At 38.2% G+C, this 21085-nt stretch overlaps 1 protein-coding gene across 2 annotated transcripts in view; it reads right to left on the bottom strand.

Annotated features, from left to right (window-relative positions):
* The window catches only part of RORB (RAR related orphan receptor B), a 191800-nt gene that overhangs the window by 23059 nt on the left and 147656 nt on the right, over positions 1–21085 (bottom strand). For both annotated transcript variants that reach the window (XM_045840679.1, XM_045840678.1), the window contains exons 5-6: positions 6382–6503; positions 5271–5403 (exon numbers count right to left, since the gene is read on the bottom strand). In XM_045840679.1, coding sequence (XP_045696635.1) covers positions 5271–5403; positions 6382–6503 — 255 coding nt within the window. The remainder of the gene's footprint in view (positions 1–5270; positions 5404–6381; positions 6504–21085) is intronic.

Below are 21085 nucleotides of genomic sequence, written 5' to 3'. Positions count from 1 at the left end.
GGACACCATTTCTATCTGGTATTATTTGAAATGAGGGTTTCTTGGCCAAATAAGTTTTGGCAAAATGCTAAATATTAACTCTTTCCAGAGATAGATGGGTTATAGAAAGAATGAGTCTCAACAGTCACAGATCAAAGGCTTGGAGATGTCCCAGTGTGAGGAGCTTGTTCGACCTGAAGGGACCCAGCATTTCTCTGACTGCTCTGTTAGCCTGATGGCGACAGGACCCTTGTCTGCAGCCATCGGCAGCTGTGGTTGTTTTATTCACTCATATATTTCCATGACCTAAAAAAAGTCTCTGGTACATAGCAAGTTCTTAATAAATATTTATTGAATGAATTAGTTTACTATTTTTGTTTTTTGTCAATTTATTGACATCTAAGGAACTATTGCTGCACAGCTTCTCCACGTTTTGGAGAAATGGAGTTTGCCCTATGGAGGGTTAGAAGGTGACAGCCACAAATTTGTATGAGGACCCCATGTGGGTAATTTGGCTACATTTGTTGTTACCCAAGGTATCCATGGTGCCTTCCATATGCTGCTATTTTATATTTATGTCTGTATTTTATTTTTTCTGTTTTGCTGATTTCTTTTTGCTGTCCCTCATATGTCACCTAGAATAGGGGTTACACATAGGAGATAATCTGTAAATATAAATGGAAGCAATGCTTTTCTAACAAAAATAATAGATACCATTTATTGAGTATGTACAACATGGAAGGCATGTTCCTTGGCCCCTTACATTCATTATTTTATTTGTCAGGTAAGTGTTATTGTCAGGTAAGTATTATTAGCCCCTTTTGATGGATGAGTGACAAGAGGCTTAAAGAGGTTAAGTATCTTGCCTTTTATATTAGAGTCAACATTTTTACAGCAGGCAGAGCTGATAAAGATTATATGGTCCAATGGTTCCCAAATGTCAGTCCATGGACTGTTTATATCTGAGACTTAGTTAAATGTACAATGAACTGAGTTCATGTAGGAGACTCAGATTCCATGGGCCTCAGATGATGCCCATGACTCAGAAGTCAGTGAGCACCTCTGATGCTGCTGATGCAGTTCCAAGTTTACAGTTCATTATTTCTAGATGCCCCACTCTTTAATTCATAAATGAGAAAGCTTTCATCTAGAGAGGTTAGCTCAAGGTCACATATCAAGTGTGGTGGATTTTCTTTTTCTTTTTAAAAATACTTTATTGATTATCCTACTACAGTTATCTCCATTTTTCCTCCTTTGTCCCCCTTCAGTCAGCGTCCCCCAGTCCCTCAGGCAATTCCAACACCACTGTTCATGTCCATGGGTCATTCGTATAAGTTCTTTGGTAACTCTACACTGTACTTTACAACCCCATGGCTATTCTGTAACTACCTACTGTGCTTCTTAATCTCCTCACCTTTTCACCTATTCCCCCAAACCACCCTTCCATTTGGCAACCACCAAAATGCTCTCTGTATCCATGATTCTGTCTCTGTTCTTGTTTGATTAGTTGGTTTTTTAGATTCATTTGTTGATAAATATGTAATTATTGCCATTTTACTGCTCATAGTTTAGATTTTCTTCTTTTTCTTAGATAAGTCCCTTTAACATTTTGTATAATAATGGGTAGTGATGATGAACTCCTTTAGCTTTACCTTATCTGGGAAGCACTGTATCTGCCCTTCCACTCTAAATGATAGCTTTGCTGGATAAAGTAATCTAGTTCGTAGGTCCTTGCTTTTCATTACTTTGAATACTTCTTGCCAGTCCCTTCTAGCCTGCAAAGTTTCTCTGGAGAAATCAGCTGGAAATCTTACGGGAACTCCTTTGTATGTAGCTACTGCTTTTCTCTCACTGCTTTGAAGAGGCTCTCTTTATCTTTAACCTTTGGAATTTTAATTATGATGTGTCTTGGTGTGGTCCTCTTTGTGCCCATCTTGTTTGGGACGCTCTGTGCTTCCTGGACTTGCATATGTATTTCCTTTACCAAATCAGGGAAGTTTTCTTTCATTATTTTTTCAAATAGATCTCTAATTTCTTGCTCTTTCTCTTTCCCTTCTGGCACCCTTATGATATGAATGCTGGAACACTTGAAATTGTCCCAGAGGCTCCTTACACTATCCATGTTTTTGGATTCTTTTTTCTTCTTGTTGTTCTGATTGGTTGTTTTTGGTTCTGTATGTTCTAAATCATTGATTTGATTCTCTGCTTCATCCACTCTGCTGTTGTTTCCCTGTAACTTGTTTTTTATTTCAACTAGTGTATCCTTTGTTTCTCACTGGATGTTTTTTATGGTGTTGAAGTATGCAATGAGTTCCTTGAGCAACCTAATAACAAGAGTTTTGAACTCTGCATCTCAGAGATTGCTTATCTCTATTTTGTTTAGTTATTTTTCCACAGTTTTGAACTCTTCTTTCATTTGGGCCATATTTCTTTGTCTCCTTGTTTTGGCAGCCTCCCTGTGCTTGTTTCTATGTTTTAGGTAGAGCTGCTATGACTCCCTACCTTGGCATCATGAACTAATATAGTAGGTGTCCTATAGAGTCCAGTGGCACAGACTCCCCTTTCACCCACACTGGGTACTTGAGGTGCTCCGTTCATGTGGATCGAGTACTCTGTCTTCTTGTAGTTGAACTTTGATTGCTGTTGGCAGGCCAATTGGAGGTATTACTTAGGTCAGTCAGCTTCAAGGACCAGCTGTGACCACTGACCACCTATCTCTACCCCTTGTCGGGGATCAGCTGTGCAGAGACAGGGTAGTGGTGCTCCAATGTGGTCTATTGCTGTCTATTAGGTGTTCAGGTCCTGGAATTTCCCAGGTGGTGCAGGCCAAGAATAGCCCCCACCTGTGTTTTGTCTGGGGCCATCCTACATGAGTTATAAAGCAATCTGAGATGGCTGCTAGTTGAGCTGGGCTGGAGCTTCCAAGCAAGGCCAAGCTGTGAATCGTGGCTGGCTGCTTGTATTAGTGCCAGGCTTGGGGCCACTTAACAGGAAGTCCAGGGGGATGCGGACCCAGCTGATACCAGCTCTCGCTTATTTGTAGGATTTAGGAAGTTGTGAAGCATGAGACAAGACTAGCTATTCATCTGGAAAAGTCATGTTAACCATTTGGGTGGGCCCATAATTTGGGTGGGATGGAGTCTCAGGGGATATCCATGTTGGGGCAAACAGTGCTAGTCAGGTTGATGGAGTCTCAGATAATGGTAGCCTGCCAGCTCTGTGGGGGAAGCACTTAGAAAAGGGATGATGGCCTCTGCCTGTCTTTCCATTTGGGAGAAAACTGTCCCCCAGTTCTGGCCTTGATGCTAGACACTTCCATTCCTCCTGTATGCCACTGGTGCCTTTCAAGCTACGACCCTGGTGCTGGAGCTCAGAGGGAGTAAGTCTGAGTAGGTCCGTGTGTAGGTTCTTTAAAGAGGAATTGCTTGGGACTCCAGCAGTTCCTCTTTGGGACTTCTTCCACCAACTCAATTCCTGCTGGGTTTTGCAGCCAGAAGTTGTGGGACTTATCTTCCTGACACTGGAACACTGGGCTGGGGGGCCTGGTGTGGAGCTGGGCTTCCTTGCTCCCAAGATGTCCTTCTCAAATTTTCATCTACCACACCTGGATGTAGGACCAGCTTGTTCTCTGTCTTTGCCCCTCTGACAGTCTGGAGGGATGTGGTTTGTTTAATTCCTTAGTTGTCAGACTTCCATTCAACTTGATTTCTGATGGTTCTGAATGATGGTTGTTCTATAGTTTAGTTGTAATTTTGATGTGCTTGTGCCAGGAGGTGAGCTGTGTTTACATTTGCTGCCATCTTGACTGGAAGTTGGATTTTATTTTTCAATGAGAGTCACAAAAATATCTTCCATTCCACATGCTTTTCTAGAATATTACCCCTCTCCCATCAAGAAGTAGAGTCCATGTCTTCCACCCTTGAACCTAGGGTAGGCCTTCATGACTACCTCCAGTGATAATAACACTGTGTGTCTTCGGAAGCTAAGACAGAAAAATGCCTTGTACTCTTGGAATGCTAGCTTTTGAAACCTAGTAACTATGCTGTGGAAAGTCCAAAGAGTCTGTGGAGAGGTCAGGAGGATAAAAACTGAGGCACCCAGCCCAGGACTGTGGCTTTATTCTGGGCTGTGAACCATCACAAATTGCCAGCCATGAGAGTGAGCCGATTTAAAGGTGAAGTCTTCTCCCTTGCCTCTCACCACCCTTGTCCCAGTCAAGTTGCCTCAGTGAGCAGGATTAGCCATGCCTGCTGAGTTTTGCTGAAATTGTAACTTTGGGAACAAAAGAAATAATTATTGTTGTTTGAATTAAGTTTCGGGATTGTTTTTACCTAGCAAGAAGTAACACATACATTAATGTTTAAGTCAAGATACAGTTGCATCCACCTGTATGATTTGGCAAAGCAGCAGCAGTAAATTAGAAAAACTTAGAATTCTATGTGGCCCAAGTTTAAATGCCAGTTTTGCTATATATTGGCTTTGTGATACTGAACAAAGACCTTCACTTCTCTGAATCTTCACTTCCTCTTCTATAAAATAGAAATAATACACACAAGATTAAATGAGCTGTCGTAGGTAAACATAAACATGTCTATGTGTGATATTATAGATATGAGTTTATTGTTATTATTATTATTATTATTGCCCAGAGCCACAAAGTTTAACATACACGTCATGATGGTTCTTATCTCCTATTTTCAAATGGGGCCAAGAAAGACAAATAATTTTTCTTTTCTGTTTGGGTAAAAGCATCTGCAAAGTCAATCATGTGCAGTTTCTTGAGCCACTTCCTAATTGTGTGTGTGTGTCAGAGTATGCGTGAGAGAAGGGGAGGGAAAGGTGAGAGCATGGTGATTTCTTCTGGTATATTCTGGCTGCAGGCTATCCTCATTAAAATGATTGGAAATGACCACAGAGGCAAAGCGCAGCTAGCGTGGATTTTTTTACCCTCCGCCAACAGAAGGCAAGTAGTGCATTTTAGAGCCAGCTCAGCAATTCAGCCACCTCGACACGCTAATTACTTGCACTGCCTGTCAAGCTGGGTATCTCAACCTTCGCAATTAATAGCTCCACTTTCAATAAGCAAAATTGTGTTTGACTTCAAAGGGGAACTGAATGAGTATCAGGGCATTTTTATTGCTGAGCGTTTCCTTTGGGAGTTGGCTGACAGTGTGGGTGGTAAAAATGAGCTGCATATTGGAAGGAGGATTTTCTAGAACCAACACTGAGATCAGGGTTGACCATATCCTGATCTAAAATAGACCCACTCCATGAATCTTCTCCTTGCTTACCTGACTTCAGAAGTAGAATCTGATCATTTTGACAGAGTTCCATGAAGCCTGTTATCCGCTTTGCAAACTCGACCACGTATTGGATGGCGTGAGTGATCTGGATGGCACACTGCTGCCATAGTGCTTCCCTGGACTTCAAGAGAGAAAAGACAGAGTGTACATGGAGCAAAGAACAACTTGGAGAGTTTTTGAAATACTCGGGGTTGCCCTACTGGTGCTAACCTGTCACTTAAGGACGAAGGTGGGAATTCACCTGGTTCATTTAAAAGGGGTGGGGAGTACTTTCTAAGATACTGTTTTGAACTGTTCGAACCTTGATACACAAACTTATCAGAGTAACTGTGGCTGGAGTAATGGAAAGCATGTAAAAATAGTTATTTATAATTTCTTTACTCTTCTTCCCTCCTTTTTCTCCATCATCTTGTATAAATAAGCTCAAGCCCTTAGTCCATCTCATGTAAACAAACTCCTGTGCTGAGGAATACCAATTTCATTTGCAGGCTTTTACAAGGTTATTTTCATGTGTACCTGATGGCCACTAAACTTGTAATATTTTTATTTTGTGTTCTTTTCCCAGAACTTAAAGAGGTTGTTTTTTGGTATAAAATGAATTTCAAGGGAGAAGATATCAAATCCAATTGCTCTCTTAAGTAACATAGAATCCCAGAAATGTATTTTGATCTTTGGGTTCTTTACATTGGAATGGGAAACATAAATCCAAGTGAGTTAATTCTAGTTTCCATTGAGCATAACTATGCTTTTGTCTGTTTATATAAAAGAGTAAGATTTAATTGTTCCTATATGTGCTGTAATCATATATTTAAACACAGACACATTGATACATATTTTAAAAATTTCATTTATTGGTAGATCTTATAACTTAGGGTCTTAATCCTAAGGACATGTTGATTGCCATAATTATGTGTGTGGGGGAGGGGGTGTTACTGGTGTCTAGTGGGTAGAGACCAGGGATGCTGCTAAAGTTCCTAAAAATCCTAGGACAGTCCCTATAGCAAAGAATTGTCCAGCTTAAAATGTCAATACTTCTGAGATTGAGAAAGCCAGAAATAGAGAAGCCACAGGAAAACTTTCCTGTAGTTTTTCAGAGTACCTTGCTTTGATACGCTTTAATTTCTTCATAGGTGTGGGTCTGCCATGCCAGCTGGTGGAGCTCCTCCATGGTGTATTGACAAGTCTCCAAGTGGGACTTAATGATGTTCTGTGCAATTCGATCTAGGAGAAAGAATATCCATCAGTTTGAGGGTTTGTGAATGAAATCCCACTCTGCTCAAAGAAACCTGCTTTTAATGTGTGTACTGTGGGAATGCCGTTTGGAGGTACTCCAATTGTATTAGACAAACTCTTTATTGCCTTTTTTCAGTTTTTGGTCTTCTAAAATTTACTGCCTTTTCTTTCTCTGACTGATCACACACCTGGGGCTTACAAGTTGTAAAGTGTCCAAATAATTATTTATTTAAAAAATAAATACAAATTACCATGTCTTTTGCTTTTGGCCTAAAATTTCACTAACAATCTTAATATTTAAAGTCCAAATATTTTAAACTATTTGAAAATTATTTATCTTCAAAAGGTAGAATTAAAATATAAATGTACTTGCTAATATTTTTACAAATGGAGCATTAAGTAATAATCTAAAAAATAGTTTTCTGTAGAGCAAGGGGAATAGAGTGGAGGGGCAGGGAAAGAAGTGAGACTTCTTTGACGGCATTGTTTTTGTAGATTTGGCCTTAGAGCCATGCAGGCATCTTACGTAATTAATAACAGGAGAGGGGTTGGAGATGAAATAATAGGATTCATGAGTTAATAATTATTGAAGTTGGGTTGAGGGGGCATTTTATTCTCCTTTCCAATTTTTTTGTATGACGACATTTTTCTTTAAAAGAGTTAAACAAGAGAAAATGATTATATTCATAAAAAAGTAGTAACAAGCATAATCAGACTTTTGGGGCCATTAATCCTAAATGAGTTTTATTTGGTATTATATCTTAAATACTGATGGTTTTGGGATCAGAGCTATGAAATTTGACCAGTAGAACCAGACAAAAGAGCTCTTCTTAGAAACCTATTATGCACCCCCTGAAGTTGGACAGAGCCAGTAGGAGGTGCCCCATAATCCCACCTGCTACTGGAATGCAGGAAAGGCAGTGCTTTAGGAACCAAAGTACATACAGGTTCTGCATGTGGGGTGCGAGTACAATGACGATGGCTGGTTTTTGGCCTGATAACTGGTCTTGGCTTATACAGAAATGAAATTTTTCTTGTGTTTCAGGTTGTATCATTTCAAATGTAATCTCTTTTATGACAATTTTTTTTCTAAATAACCATTTTTCATTTGTCTAAGATAAATGACTCAAAGCAGTACTTAGGTAACTTCTTTTTACCTTGCTAAACTTCTGGTATATATGGTGTAAAATGAGTTTTAGTGATGGAGAGAATAAAAAATGTAAGCTTATTAAACTTCTAATGAACTTCCCCAATAAAAAAATCTCATATAACCCATTGCCTGACATATTATAAACACTGAATAAATAAATTACCATTATTAGGACATTCTATATAGGTTGTCATTAGGGAAACAAAGCCTAGAAATTTAATTTTGAAATTACTGTTACACTGAAGGATGATATTTCCATATTTACTGGTTTCTCAGTCAGAACTATAAAGTGGTAGACATATTAGAAAGTGCTACAAATGCTAACTTATGATTATAGTTATGTTCTATTGGATGCAGCATTGAGCACTTCTAGAGTTTCATTGAAATACTTTCTTTAAAAATTCTATATTCAAAATTTTATCGAATATCCTCCTACCTTGTAACAAAGGAAGTAACGGCACTATACATCATATTAAAATAGATTGGTGTGCCATGGTTCATCATTTTTCAATTTCACTTGGGCAGTCTAATTACTTGGAATCTGAAAAACGCACATCTCTTCCTCAGTAGGTATATAATGACAACATAGATTTTTATAGCTGTAGTTTTCAAACCTTTATCTTCTTGGCATAGTTTGTTTTCATTTTCAAAGATATGCTGATTTGTCAGTAATTTACAGGCTTCAGGGCTTATAGGCAAAACTACAATTGCTGCTCAAAATTGTATTATGAAAAACTATCTGTTCCTTTATGACACATTCTGGCAACTGTTAGACAGTGTTTTAGAATTCTCTAGCCTTCTGCCACCAAAGCTTAGGGTTTTGGGGGGTGAGGAGGAGTGGGCATAATAAACAGGTGGGCAGGCTAAGCAAAATCGGACGTAAACTCTACATGCGTGCTTTAGGACTCAGCCCATATGTCCATTGCTGGTGAAGGCTTCCTTGCTTCTGTGTCCTTAGGTAGAAGGGCCAGCTCCCATTACACCTTGATTCTACCTCCAATTAAACCCTTATTCTAGTCAGACTCACACTGTGGTTGTTTGTGTGGATTCTGTTTGTTCCATGCCCTTTGAGACTGTGGGCCCTTCAAGAAGTAGATTGCAGAGTCCAGCCTAGTACCTTCCTATTCATTCAACAAATGATTTTTGGGAAACTATTACAAACCTGGTGAAGGTACAGATTTTTAAAACATCTTTTCAGGACCTTACTACAATAATATCATATCATATCATGATGTAATAAACACTCTGAGTTTTTGTGGGATCCCAAAGAAGAGAGTATCAAAGCCAATCTAGAAAATAACATGGAGAAGATGCCAGTTGACCTGGGTCTGAGCAGGAGTTTGTTGCATGGAAAGAGGAAGATGAACCTGAGGTAGTGGGAATGATTTCAAAGGCACAGATAGAAAAACTAGCTATAAGCTTGATAATTTCTAACATTATATTTTACATCTTTACAACACTTACCTTTTAGAACCAATTTTCCTTTGCTGAGGAAAAAAATGAGGTTTGGAGTACATAACTCTAGACCCATTTTTACAGAGCTAGCAAATGGTGTTTTGAAATTGAGTCTGTCTTTTCTAGCAAGAAGTCTATAGTGTTTGCAACACAGCATGCATGGAAGAGATATGGAGATAGAACACTAGAGATGGAAATTGTGACGAGAGACTGGAGAGCTGAGAAAGGAATCTGGGTTTTATCTTGTAGGCGACTGGGAGTTTGTGGAAGCTGTGAAGCAGCAGGGTGACACAGTTGGGTTTTTTTTTAAGTTTGCCAATTTTTAGGATAGATTTTCATTTTATTTTTTAGAGAGGGGAAGGGAGAGAGAGAGGGCGAGAAATATCAATGTGTGGTTGCCTCTTGCACACTCCTGCTGGGGATCTGGCCCGCAACCCAGGCATGTGCCCTAGGCTTGGAATCAAACCAGTGACTCTTTGATTCACAGGCCAGTGCTCAGCCACTGAGCCACACCAGCCCGGGCATGGGTTTTTGTTTTAGAAAGGTGGTCCTGGTCATGGTGAAGATCAGATGGCATTAAAGAGTATGTGAGATTCATTGAACTGTTGTGAAAATTCAGGCAAGATCTGAGGAGGTTCTGGATTAGGTAAGAACAACAGATATAAAGTGGAAGGATTGTATTCAGGACAGTTCTGAAGGAGGATACACAGGAACTGCAAATGAGAGGAAGAGAGGGAGAGGGAGGGGGAGAGAGAGAAAACATTCAATATAGTAGTAGGTGCTCAGACAATGGTGAGTTATTAAATATAGTGTTGGAAATGTCCTTCCTTCCCTTCCCTTTTCTGCTTTATTTCCCAAAGGATTTTAGAAAGTTAGACTGGGCCTTCATTTAATGATTTTAAAGCCTAAGCACTCACAATGGTTTTGAAATCAAACATTAAACCTGCATAATTATTTCCCCTACTCTTGTGGTGATAAATAAAAGGCAAATCTCTTTTTGACATAGCCCATGAAAGCTCAAACACAGTTGTGGAAGCAGTCAGTCCCCTCCACTCACTACCTTCAGTGAGTCGGCAGTGCAGAGCCACGTGCAAAAACCTGAGTTCTGCAAAAACCCGACTTGACCCTCTCAAAGCTCAGGTCAATAAACCACGAGGTAAAGCTAGACTTGGTCCCATAGGAGCAGGGCCTGAGGGCTCATTCTGTTGATTAGAAAGATGCACAACTGAGAAGATGGTTTGCTTGAACTGAGAGTCTGCAGTTGTGAAAAGGGGAGAAAGATTTAAAAAGGGACAAAGGGGGAGACAATGAATACAGTATGCAAAGTTCCTGCTGGGAGCCAAAGGAACTTTCAAGAGTCCTTGCTTGGAAAAATAGAAAAGGTAATAGTAAACGCTATCATCTCCAGGGACCAAACCACATGAGAAAATCCAGACAAAGAGACTGAGGTAAAAGAGCAGAGGATATGGAATCTTTCTGGGCAATCACATTCCCTTCATCCGTTTCCCGACTTGGATTGCAGTTGCTCTCTGAGCTCAGTTTTTGCCGGATTCTTTAACTCGGGCTGCAGTAGGCACACGTTGAATGAGTCAGCATGTACTGTGATGGGATAATGGGCCCACATGACTGACTAATGGAAAATTCTACCACCTGCAGAGGTGATGCTCACAGGCCCTACAGTCTGCTCTTTCTAAAACCAGGGATGAGAGGCTAGAGATTTAACTGGAAAGTAAATGCAATTAACACGTTCTCAGCAGTTAAGATTCTGTACATGTTCAGTGGGACAGAGCTTTGTCCAACTCACGAAGAGTATGTGGATGCTCAAGTTAAAAAAATGATGTCAAAGAATGAGGAAAACACTTTCATATGCTCAGTCCAGTCACTTCTTTGAATCATGATGAGAAAAAACACATAAATATTGATACTGGCAAGGGAAAATTGGGTATGTAAGTATAAGTTGATAGTAAACTTGGACCCTGATACTTTTCTTGAAGGAAGGCTTCCTGGAACCCAAGGTTTATAACCACTAAATAGAATTTGTAACTTCATGTAATATTAAGTAACTTTCTTTACAAGATAGAAATGAAATGTGGGATTCAAGTGAAAGAATCATCCCAGAAATCTTTCATACAGATGTATGCTTATGGCATAGATAGTGCTGATGGTTTCACAGGTATATATTTATCACCAATCTTATTAAATTGCATGCATTAAATATGTATAGCTTTTTATACATAGTAAATATGTATAGCTTTTTATGTCAATTAATACCTCAATAAAAAGAAAAAGATTTAAAAATAATTAATATAGGCAAATATGTTTTATAATTTTTTTCAGTATTACTTTGTATTAGTTTCAGGTATACAGTATAGTGGTTAGATAATCATATACTTTACAAAGTGTTCTCCCTGATATGTCCAGTACCCACCTGACACCATACATATTTATTATAATATTATTGATTATATTCCCTATGGTATAGTTTACATACCCATGATGCTTTATCATTTTTGATTTAAAACAATTTACATATTGTTAAAATCATCACACTTCTCTAGAAGTATGATCTTAAATCCAGTTAAAATGTGGGCAATAAGAAAAGAGAAATTAAATTTTTGAAGGGAAAACTGAAATAAAATTGATGGTAATTGTTAATAGTGTGTGCAAAAATTATAGGGCCCTGAGGCTGAAACTGACTTCCTACCTCCATTTCCAAATGGACTGTGTCTAAATAATTCTGGAAGTTAGTTGGGTCTCTATTCTCTGAAACTGTAAAGGACTTCCACACTCCTCCCCCATCCTCATTAATCTTCATTGTGATCTATTGAATAAATCAGATAAGTAGGAATGAAATCCCCCTTAAGGCATTTACAGATGGTTGAGATGTATATGATCAAGTTCACACTGGTAAATGGAGTTTTAAAGATCAATCATATCAGACAACATAAAAATAATATTATAAAGTAGTGCTTAAAGAAATACATGAATAATAACTTTTCTTATGCATTGATCCACATACTAAAGCAAAGTTTGGAAACAAGTGATCCAAATTACCTAATTCCATGCAGAAAAAGAAGCGACATCTGCTTATTTCAGAGAGATAGAAGTAAACTGACAAGCAAGGTGACAACTTCTTGTTTATAACTGTAATGTTATAAAATGAGGACCAGCTTGCAGCTACTAAAATAGCAAGTGACCTTCTGCAGCTCTGATTTCAACCACTCAGCGAGTTTTTTCCACCAAAGGGGCTTATTTTAGCTCTCACTAGACATTTCAGCAAATGGCGCTCTCCAAAGGCTACAGCGTCTCAGGCAGCCATGGATTGCCCAGGTGATTTCATTAGAATCCCACATTCTGAGAGCGAGGAAAGTTGAGTGTATCTTTTAAAATTGCTGCTTTCAGTGTTATTACCAAGAGCACCGATGGTACCAAGGTGAGAAAGCTGAGACTTAAAGCTATATATAGCATTAGAGGGGGGTGCATCAAACTTCCTATTCCTTTCTCTTCTCTCTCCTTTTTTTCCTCTTTCTCATGGGAAATGATGGTTTCTTCTTGGTGAACTATATACCCCCTATTCAGTTTTATCCACATGGGATTTTTTTTAACTTGGAAGTATTCTTAAAATACTGTATCTTAGCCTCAATCAAAATGATTAATGAATTTTTAATTTATCACTTGCCTTAAGGATCTAGAGAACCACTCAATTCTCTGTTTAGTTTATACTACTAGTGTGAAAGTGGAATTCTTAGGGGATTCATTTTGAATTAATGCCGGGATATCTCTATGGACTTGCTCAAGGCAAGTTTTAAGTGCCTGCATTAGGTTTTCAGAATATCAAGATTCCTTAGAATCCACGCTCTGAGGCAGTAACTGTAATATATTAGAACAACTGGTTGAAAGGTGAAACATTTAAGCAAGTGTGCATTTTGTCTTTTTGACAATAGACTACTAGTTTTATAAGTTTTCTATCATTAAATAGAACAAGTCTACTGGTTAGGGTGGAATAGATGACAATGTCAGAGAGGACAATGTCAATTTCAAGACCTTTCTGATTTTTCTAATCTCTATTAGAGATCATTATTATTTTCTTTTCTTTTTTTCTTAGCAAAAAATAGAATTGTGCTGTCAGCATAAAAACATCAGTAACACTTAAGCTTAAAACACTCATCGCTTAGCAACCCTCAGCCTCAATAGGAAAGTAGTCTTTTAGCATTCAAGTTCCTCACATTCTTTTAAGAAACAGTTGGGGTCAAAATAACCTATAACTCATTTGTTGGCTTAGTTTCCTGGTCCAATGATTCATTACTTGCACTCTGATGACTTGGGGTAGCTTCGGGTCTCCTTTTCACACAAATTCTCTTTTATTTCTCATGGCTATTTTATTTTAGGTTTTATTTTTGATACTATTACAGATATCCCCTGCTTCCCCCGCTCCATTCTCCCCTCTACCAAGACCCCCCCCAACCCCATGTGCCCCTACCCTTCACCACATTGTTGTCTGTGTCCATGGGCTTTGCATATATGCACACATGTACTTTAGCTAATCTCTTCCAGTCCCTCTCACCCACTCCTAATAATTGTATCAGAGAATAGAATAACTATTTTTTACTTCATATAGACCTGATCCAAAATGTTCTTAGAGTTCTTCAATAAATTATATTAATAAAATATAAGATTATGTTATTGACTATATAAAATAATGGACATGTGACAAACACAGTTCAATGAAATATGAACATAGAGAAAAGCAATGAAAAATTCAGATTAATAAAGTAATAAAATATGTGGCCAAAGACTGATGAACGAGTTAATAAAAAGGTTAATATTTTCTCAAATTTCAGAAAGCTTAGGTAAGAGCCTTTTAGTAGAAGGTGAGAAAGCAGAAAGTAAAGCAAAAAGAAAAACTGAAAGACTCTACCTAGCATTTGTGTTTGGGCAGAGTATGTGCAAAGGAACAAACATTGCAGGATGCAAAACAAATGAACTAAGATGGTGTCTTTTTTCATAATTTAATAATGGAAAGCTGTTTTAGATCACAAGTGTTTTGTTTTATTGCAATACTGCATGTCTAATTTTTGGGAAATTACAGTTCTCTTTCTTCAAACTTACTAAGAAAATTGAGAAAGAATCTATTAGGAAAACATTACATTTCAAAATTAACTTTCATAGTAAAAGACCTCCTTCACAGAACAATCAGCAAAGATCAAATCATTTAATGTCCTAGAAATGGTGAGTTGTAAGATGGAGGGAGTCAACATGCCCTTTTTCAGACTTTTATTTTGTGACTTATGGGAAGTCACTTAACATCTTAAAGTCTTAGTTTCTTTGGGTTTAATTTTCCATCTACAGAGGGATTTGGCAGCAGCGACATTTTCTAAGGGGCTGTGTGAAGCATGGCAACTTGAATCTGAGGGTCTACCCAGGAGTTTCTCTCTATTGTGACTCATTGGGGATAAGTCTTCCAGTTACAGAGGTTGAGAGTACAGCTCACAGTCCTAAAAGCACTCAAAGAGTCTTGATAGAACAAACAAAAACAATATAACCCAGAGCCCTTTAAAATCTTTCCCTATTCTCTTTTAAAAACTGCACCTCCACACACTACCCGAAGCACAGTTAGTGGGTCACAGATGATGAAAACCTAATTATGAAAAATGCTCAGGGCCATCATTGGGATTGACTGTTACTATTTGGATTTTGTTGACATATGGATTGAGTGTTAATTTAAACACAAGCAATTCCTCCCCTACCCTACCCACTCTTTGGAAATTTTGTCAATGTGTCCCTGCCCTTTAGGAAGAACTGATTCAGAGAAAATATTTGGAGACAATTTCATGTTTTCTAACAATTAATCTAAAATATTAAAAATAACTTGATTACTTAAATAATACATTTAATTGACTACTAATTTAAAATAAGTGTTTTCTAAATAGTTTAGCACAAAATTATCCTAGAATAAACCTATTGGAAAACCAAATAGCAGTTCTATAATAGACCTCATAAATATGGTTTAAATTTAAATAGTAAATTCTTCCTTCTCAATATTGAGGGCATATTACCAAAGGAAACTTTATAACCTAAAATAAAATAAAAGTCTTGTATTAAAACACCAAAAGTCTTTTTAGTTAGGAACATTTCCCATAGGTTTCCCCAATTTTGTGAACAACACATAAATCTGGTGCTGGTTGGTAGAGTGAGCCTGATAAATTGGTTGTATACTGTGCTAATAACACCAAAGTGTTGGCTTCCAGCAACCTGGCCATCAGTTGACATTTCTGTGTCCCAGGACCCATGTGATATTTTAAACCCAGACAGCACTTTTCCAAATAGGTGCTTGACATTGAGGCTAAGGCAGAACACGTCCACCCAATCAGTGGAAAAGCGATTCAGAGCTTTTCCCAAAGAGCCAGTGTCAAAGCTTGCACTGACTGAAGTGCTGTTCAGCAGTAGGGGCTGTTTCAGAAGCTACTTTCTGGGTATAAACATTCCCTCCCTTGACAAGTCGCAGGCAGAACCTCATGAAGTCTTCTTTCTTCCTCCTTACTGCAGAATATTTCATATATACTATGGCTTTTAAAATCAAGTGTATAAAATGGAATTGCTTTTCCAATAGCTTCTCAATAGCTTTTTTTTTTTTTCCAGGATAGTTGGATTTTAGAACCTTCTTATGAAGTTCTAAATTCTGAGTAAAAAAATTAATCTCAAGGTAGTATCTCTATAGGAAGTCCACTGAAGGAGATCAATTTTGCACAATTTCAACTCAAAATACAAAGGCAATTTAGAAGATTTACCTAATCTAGACAATGCTAGCACATTAGGAAAGCTGTGTGAACAGAGGTACAAACATGTAGTGACCAATAGGTACACAAGTACTGTAAACATTTGTGTTGTACTTGTGTACATATTGAACATTTGTGTACTTGAATTGAACATATATGTGTGTGCATTGCATCTTTATATTTGTTTAGGGCCTTGCTGGCCACAAGGTGCTTTTGTTTACATTATGCCATTTATTCTAACTGCGGGCAGTCATTGCCTGAGCATGACAGTAGGATTATTACAACATATTACTAGGTGATTTTTAGACTGTCTTCATGAGGTTATTGAAGGATGTCTAGAAAGACATGGCTTTGAATGACCCCAGCAAAGAACAGTAGTAGTCTTTGTGCCAGGATGCTCTAGAATAATTCATGGTCACGGACCTGTACTCAAGCTGATTAGCCTAGTCCCTGTACACTGGGAATTCTTTTTTTAAGATAGAAGGCAGGATTCTGGACATAGCAGCCTCTAGAGAGATGTTCTATGGGTGGCAAAGAACCAGGTAGTGTTAAAATTTTGGAGGAGTCAAGTAAGTCCCTTTTCAGGGACCAAGGTGACCTGTGTAGGTCTGGGTCTAAGGCTGGTTCCTGAAGCTATATCTGAAGAGTAGCTCATTCTTTACATTGATTGTACATGAACTTGAGGGATATTGCGATCGGCCATCACCCTCTCCTTGAGCTAGCTCTGATTGTACTTGATTCTCATTTTAATCAGATGTCTTGTCTTTATTTATTTATTTGTTTGTTTTAAAGTTGTTGTTTGGAAAGAGGAGGCCAGTGCACAATTCTGATCCGATTGTGGTTATTAACTGTATAATTGACTGGGTCATTCTACCCCATGAGAAGTCTCGAATGTGGTCCTACTCCTTGGGAGGGAGACATGACTGGCTACTGCCATAGGCAAGTGCTTCAGCCTCCTTCAGGACTGGCTGGTTGCCTGCAAATCCACTCCTCTCCACTACTCTATACTCCTTAGAAAGCGGCTATAACAAAGGGAATATTTGTTCATATGGTCAAAGTTCCCATCGGGAGGTGACAGAACAATAATCCTTCAAAGTCCTTTAGTTCAACCACCTTATTTTTTAGATGAAGAGACTGAGCCTCAGAAAGCTGAACTAACTTGGAATAAGTTCATTTGGCTGTATGTGTGGTCAGGGCTCTCCATTTCAACGTAGTTTTCCTAACTGCCTGCAGAGGGCCTGTGCCCCGGGTGAGGGGGCGAGTGCGTGGTAGATGACAGTGGTGGTTCCCAAGATGTTGTTCCTCAAAGCAAGAAAGGAAGAACTAAAGAACTGGATTTCCCCTTCACCATACAGTTTAATGATTTTTCTCACAGTTTAGCTTGCTTTGGTTCATTTTAGTGACTAACTAGGCAGTTGTTCCTGAATTGAATGTCTCCCTATGTTTGGTACAGGCACAAGCAGAGGACATAGAAACTACATAGCTAGAGTTAAGTCTTATTCTCTGTGCCATCTCTGAATGAAGCCTCAACTATATATAGATACATATCTATAGATAGTTAACATGTATGGACTATACATATATAATATACATATCTAATATACATATAAATATGCATAGACAGATTAAAGCAGTTATAAAATGCCTATGTGTAGAAGCATGTCATTAAAGGTGCCATGTTAAGACCACAGCACCTACTTGGGGTTTTTAATAAGTAACAATTAAAATACCATCAACTTCTGTAGAATTCCCCCAAATAAAACAGGACTAGTCATATCTTTGTGTTTCTATATAGACTCGATAAAATAAAGTAGTACCCTATAGGGAATAGATCACTTCTAGGCTAAGCCTCTTTTGTAATCCCCTATGACTATTTAATACTCAGCTCCAGTGACAGGTGAATTTTTAATTTCTATTTTTGATGCTTAAAATTCTAGAATCCATAAATAGAACACAAAAGGAATATGAAAGTAAATCTATTTTTAAGATAGGAGAAATCAATGAATTTCTATTTCATTGTCTTTACCTGGAGAGAAAATTAGAATAGAACAGCAAACTCAGGGGATGTGTGTAAAAGGCAATTTATCCCCTTAGCATCTCAGCTAATTTAATGGATTTTTTCTTTCTGTTTTAAAAAGCATGTTGTTTGGCAGTTGGAATTGTCTTGTCTGGTACCTGTCAGATGCATTGTCAGTCATCTCTGAACATAAATGAGCTTTTATTAAGAGTATTAGTCCTGCAGAATCTCCCAACCCCTCTGAGGACCATTGTGGCGGGGGGGCAAAAAGGGGAAGTGAGCTTCCCCTTTCCTTCCCTGCTTGTTTGCCAGGTATCCTTTAGCCAGACTCCTCTCCCTGCTGCCAGAGATTGCAAAGTTTTATTGCCAGAGATAGAACATACCCACCATGCCATCTTGAAGGAAAATTCCAGCTAACCCCAGTTATTACTGCTGCCTCAATATTAATTTGAAGCTTACCTTTGCCCTTCTCTTATTTCATGTCTTTTTCTCCTATGGGATTTTGAGAAACCCAAAGGTATAATTCTAGAAATGCTTAATATCTTTCTGTTTGTTTTCTATTTCCAAAACTATGGGGAAAAATTATTCCCTATAAGAGATGTGGCTCAGAATAAGCAATAGTTTCCATCCCCCTCACCTCCGGGAGAGTTTGTGATACCATCACGCCCAGGACTTCTATAACGTTAAGTTGCAATTACTTATTTTCCTGTCTGGGTCCTACATCGTGAGATCAGGAACCATGGTCTGCTTGCCTCGAGTGCCTGGCATATCTCAAAAATATGCTTCTGAAAGAATGCTTGGCAGTCTAAGACAGTAGAATGACACCACGTTAGAATTTAGGCTCCCCTACTTAACTAACTCCGTGGTCTAGGAAAATCGCTTCTGTGTTTCTGAACCTTCATTTCCTCAAAATAAATCTTCATTTCTTCATTACACAATTGGATGACTTCTTCACTGCCCACCCAAAGGCACTGGTGTGAGGCTCAAATTGGCTAGCATATGTGAAAAGTCTTTCTCCATTTTTCTCCATACAGAAAGTATTATTATCAGAATCATTACCTAGAAAGTCTGTGGTTTCTTTGGTGCACTTTTAGAAAGACAAGTTTGGTTTTTCTATATTCTTGACTCTGATAAAATTCATGTAACTGACTTTTGGGGGTCTTCATGCTGTTACTTCCATAGCTGTTTTATGGTTCTTAAACATGCATTTATTAAAAGTTTCCAAATTGTAAGACCATAATTACATGGACTAATCCAAAAACTGATGGGAAAAAACCCCTCCTTTTAAGATGACCCAATACCAGAATAATGACCTGATCATATACATTTCATTGTTCTCTCAGAAACCAGAGGGAGCAGATCAGGCCTTTTAGTAGCCTGTGTGATATAGCCTTGAATTCACCCAATGAAGAAGGTGGTAAACTCAGATTTTGTAGTTTGTCTGCACAGGGTTTTTTCTATGACAGCTTGCCACCAGCTAGGTTAGTGCAGATGCTTATTAACCAAGTCAAGTCAGAAGGTCAGCAAGCTCTCACTGTAAGCTTCTCTGTAGCACCTAGGAGGGCATCAGGTGGGCAACAAATGCCAAACATGTTTCATGGTGGGAATGCCAATGAGCTCATGGGGCTCCTTGTGCAGATGGGAGAAAAGATAGCATGATGGTTCAAAGGACAGGTTTTGAGGTTATTCCAACCTGGGCTTACATGCTTACTTTGCTTTTTACAAATTTTGTAACTTCTGAGCCTCAATTTTTCAATCTGTAAAATAGATATACATATTTATATAATAGGCATAGTAAGATTGTTTTGAGAATTAAATATAGAACATTGCTCAACATAATGTAGGTGCTCAATGAAGGATAATTATATGACACATAATAAGTAGTAATGTTAAGTGACGATGAAATTGATAACATTATAATATGAATTATATTAATAATAATGAGGCTTATGCATGACAGATGTTGTCTTAAGAGCTTACAAACATTAGATCATTTAATCAACACACTCAGGTAGGGACTATTATGGTCCCAGGCTTACAAATGAGACTCCAAGTTTAGGTAAACTGCTTAAGGGAGAAGGCCCACCAGGTATTGAACTCAGGCAGGCTGACTCCAGAACCAGTGTTCTTAACCACCGATCCCGTACCTCTGACACCTTCTCACCCCATGATTCTGTGATGGACTTAGTGTTCTAGTGAAATGAGTGGCAAGCTTTTGTATGGTGCAGGAAAGAATAGTGTGTCCCATTATTGTGGCTTGTCATAGGTACCTACATTTGACACCCACAGAAGAAGTTGTGTCCACTAGATGGCATTGCTGTTTTAACAAAATGTGAACCAAGTCAATAACTTGGTTTTAAGAGAATGCTAAATAATCTCATAGCATCTCTAGATGTCTGATGGAAGAAGTTTCCAAAGTTTAGGGAATATCTAAAGACTAATGGTATCTTGAAAAAAATAAAAAATATGTATTTTAGTTCATTTTGTGTTACTAACCCATTTTGGGCTCGTTCATTTTATCACTGTATAGGAAAACTGGATGGACTTTGAAATAATCTAATCCAAAGACGTCAGTTCAGAGATGAATAGACTGAAGCCCGGAGAAGAAAAGTGACTTGCCTCAGGTCACCAGACTGATGGCTTTGACTGTATTTTTTCTCATACTTCTTAGTGATTCTAAATTATAAAGAGACTGATTTTTGAATTCTTATAAGAATTTATTTTTGGAGTATGGAGCAGAAGACTATCAAACAATTGTGAGTTTTATTAAATTAGGTTTTAAACACATGTTCCAAATCAACAGCACTCTCTTGCACTTAGATATTAAGTGGGACAAAAGTGAAAAATTATTCTTATTTCATTTCTTCTTTTTTTGTAACATGTTCTCTGGGAAAGATTAAGTGACTTCACTTATAAGGGCTGTCCCTATTGGTTGACAATGTAGTCTGTGGATTTTAAACCCATAACAGGTAGCAGAGTAATGAATAAGTGAAAGGGCTCTGGAATCAGACTGCTTGGGGTGGAGCCTGGCTATATCACTTAGTAACCAAAGGACTTTGGGAAGGCCGTAAGACATCTCCAAGCCTCTGTTTCTTCATCTTTAAAATGGGAATAATATTTTTACTTATAAGATGCTCATGAAAATTCAATGTATGTGAAGTGCCTGTGATGT

Source organism: Phyllostomus hastatus, unplaced genomic scaffold (assembly GCF_019186645.2).
Source record: "Phyllostomus hastatus isolate PE091 unplaced genomic scaffold, TTU_PhHast_1.1 phas_contig_34, whole genome shotgun sequence".
Lineage (NCBI taxonomy): Eukaryota > Metazoa > Chordata > Mammalia > Chiroptera > Phyllostomidae > Phyllostomus > Phyllostomus hastatus.
Note: the sequence above shows the minus strand (reverse complement) of the source record. Positions and strands in the feature narration are given on the sequence as shown.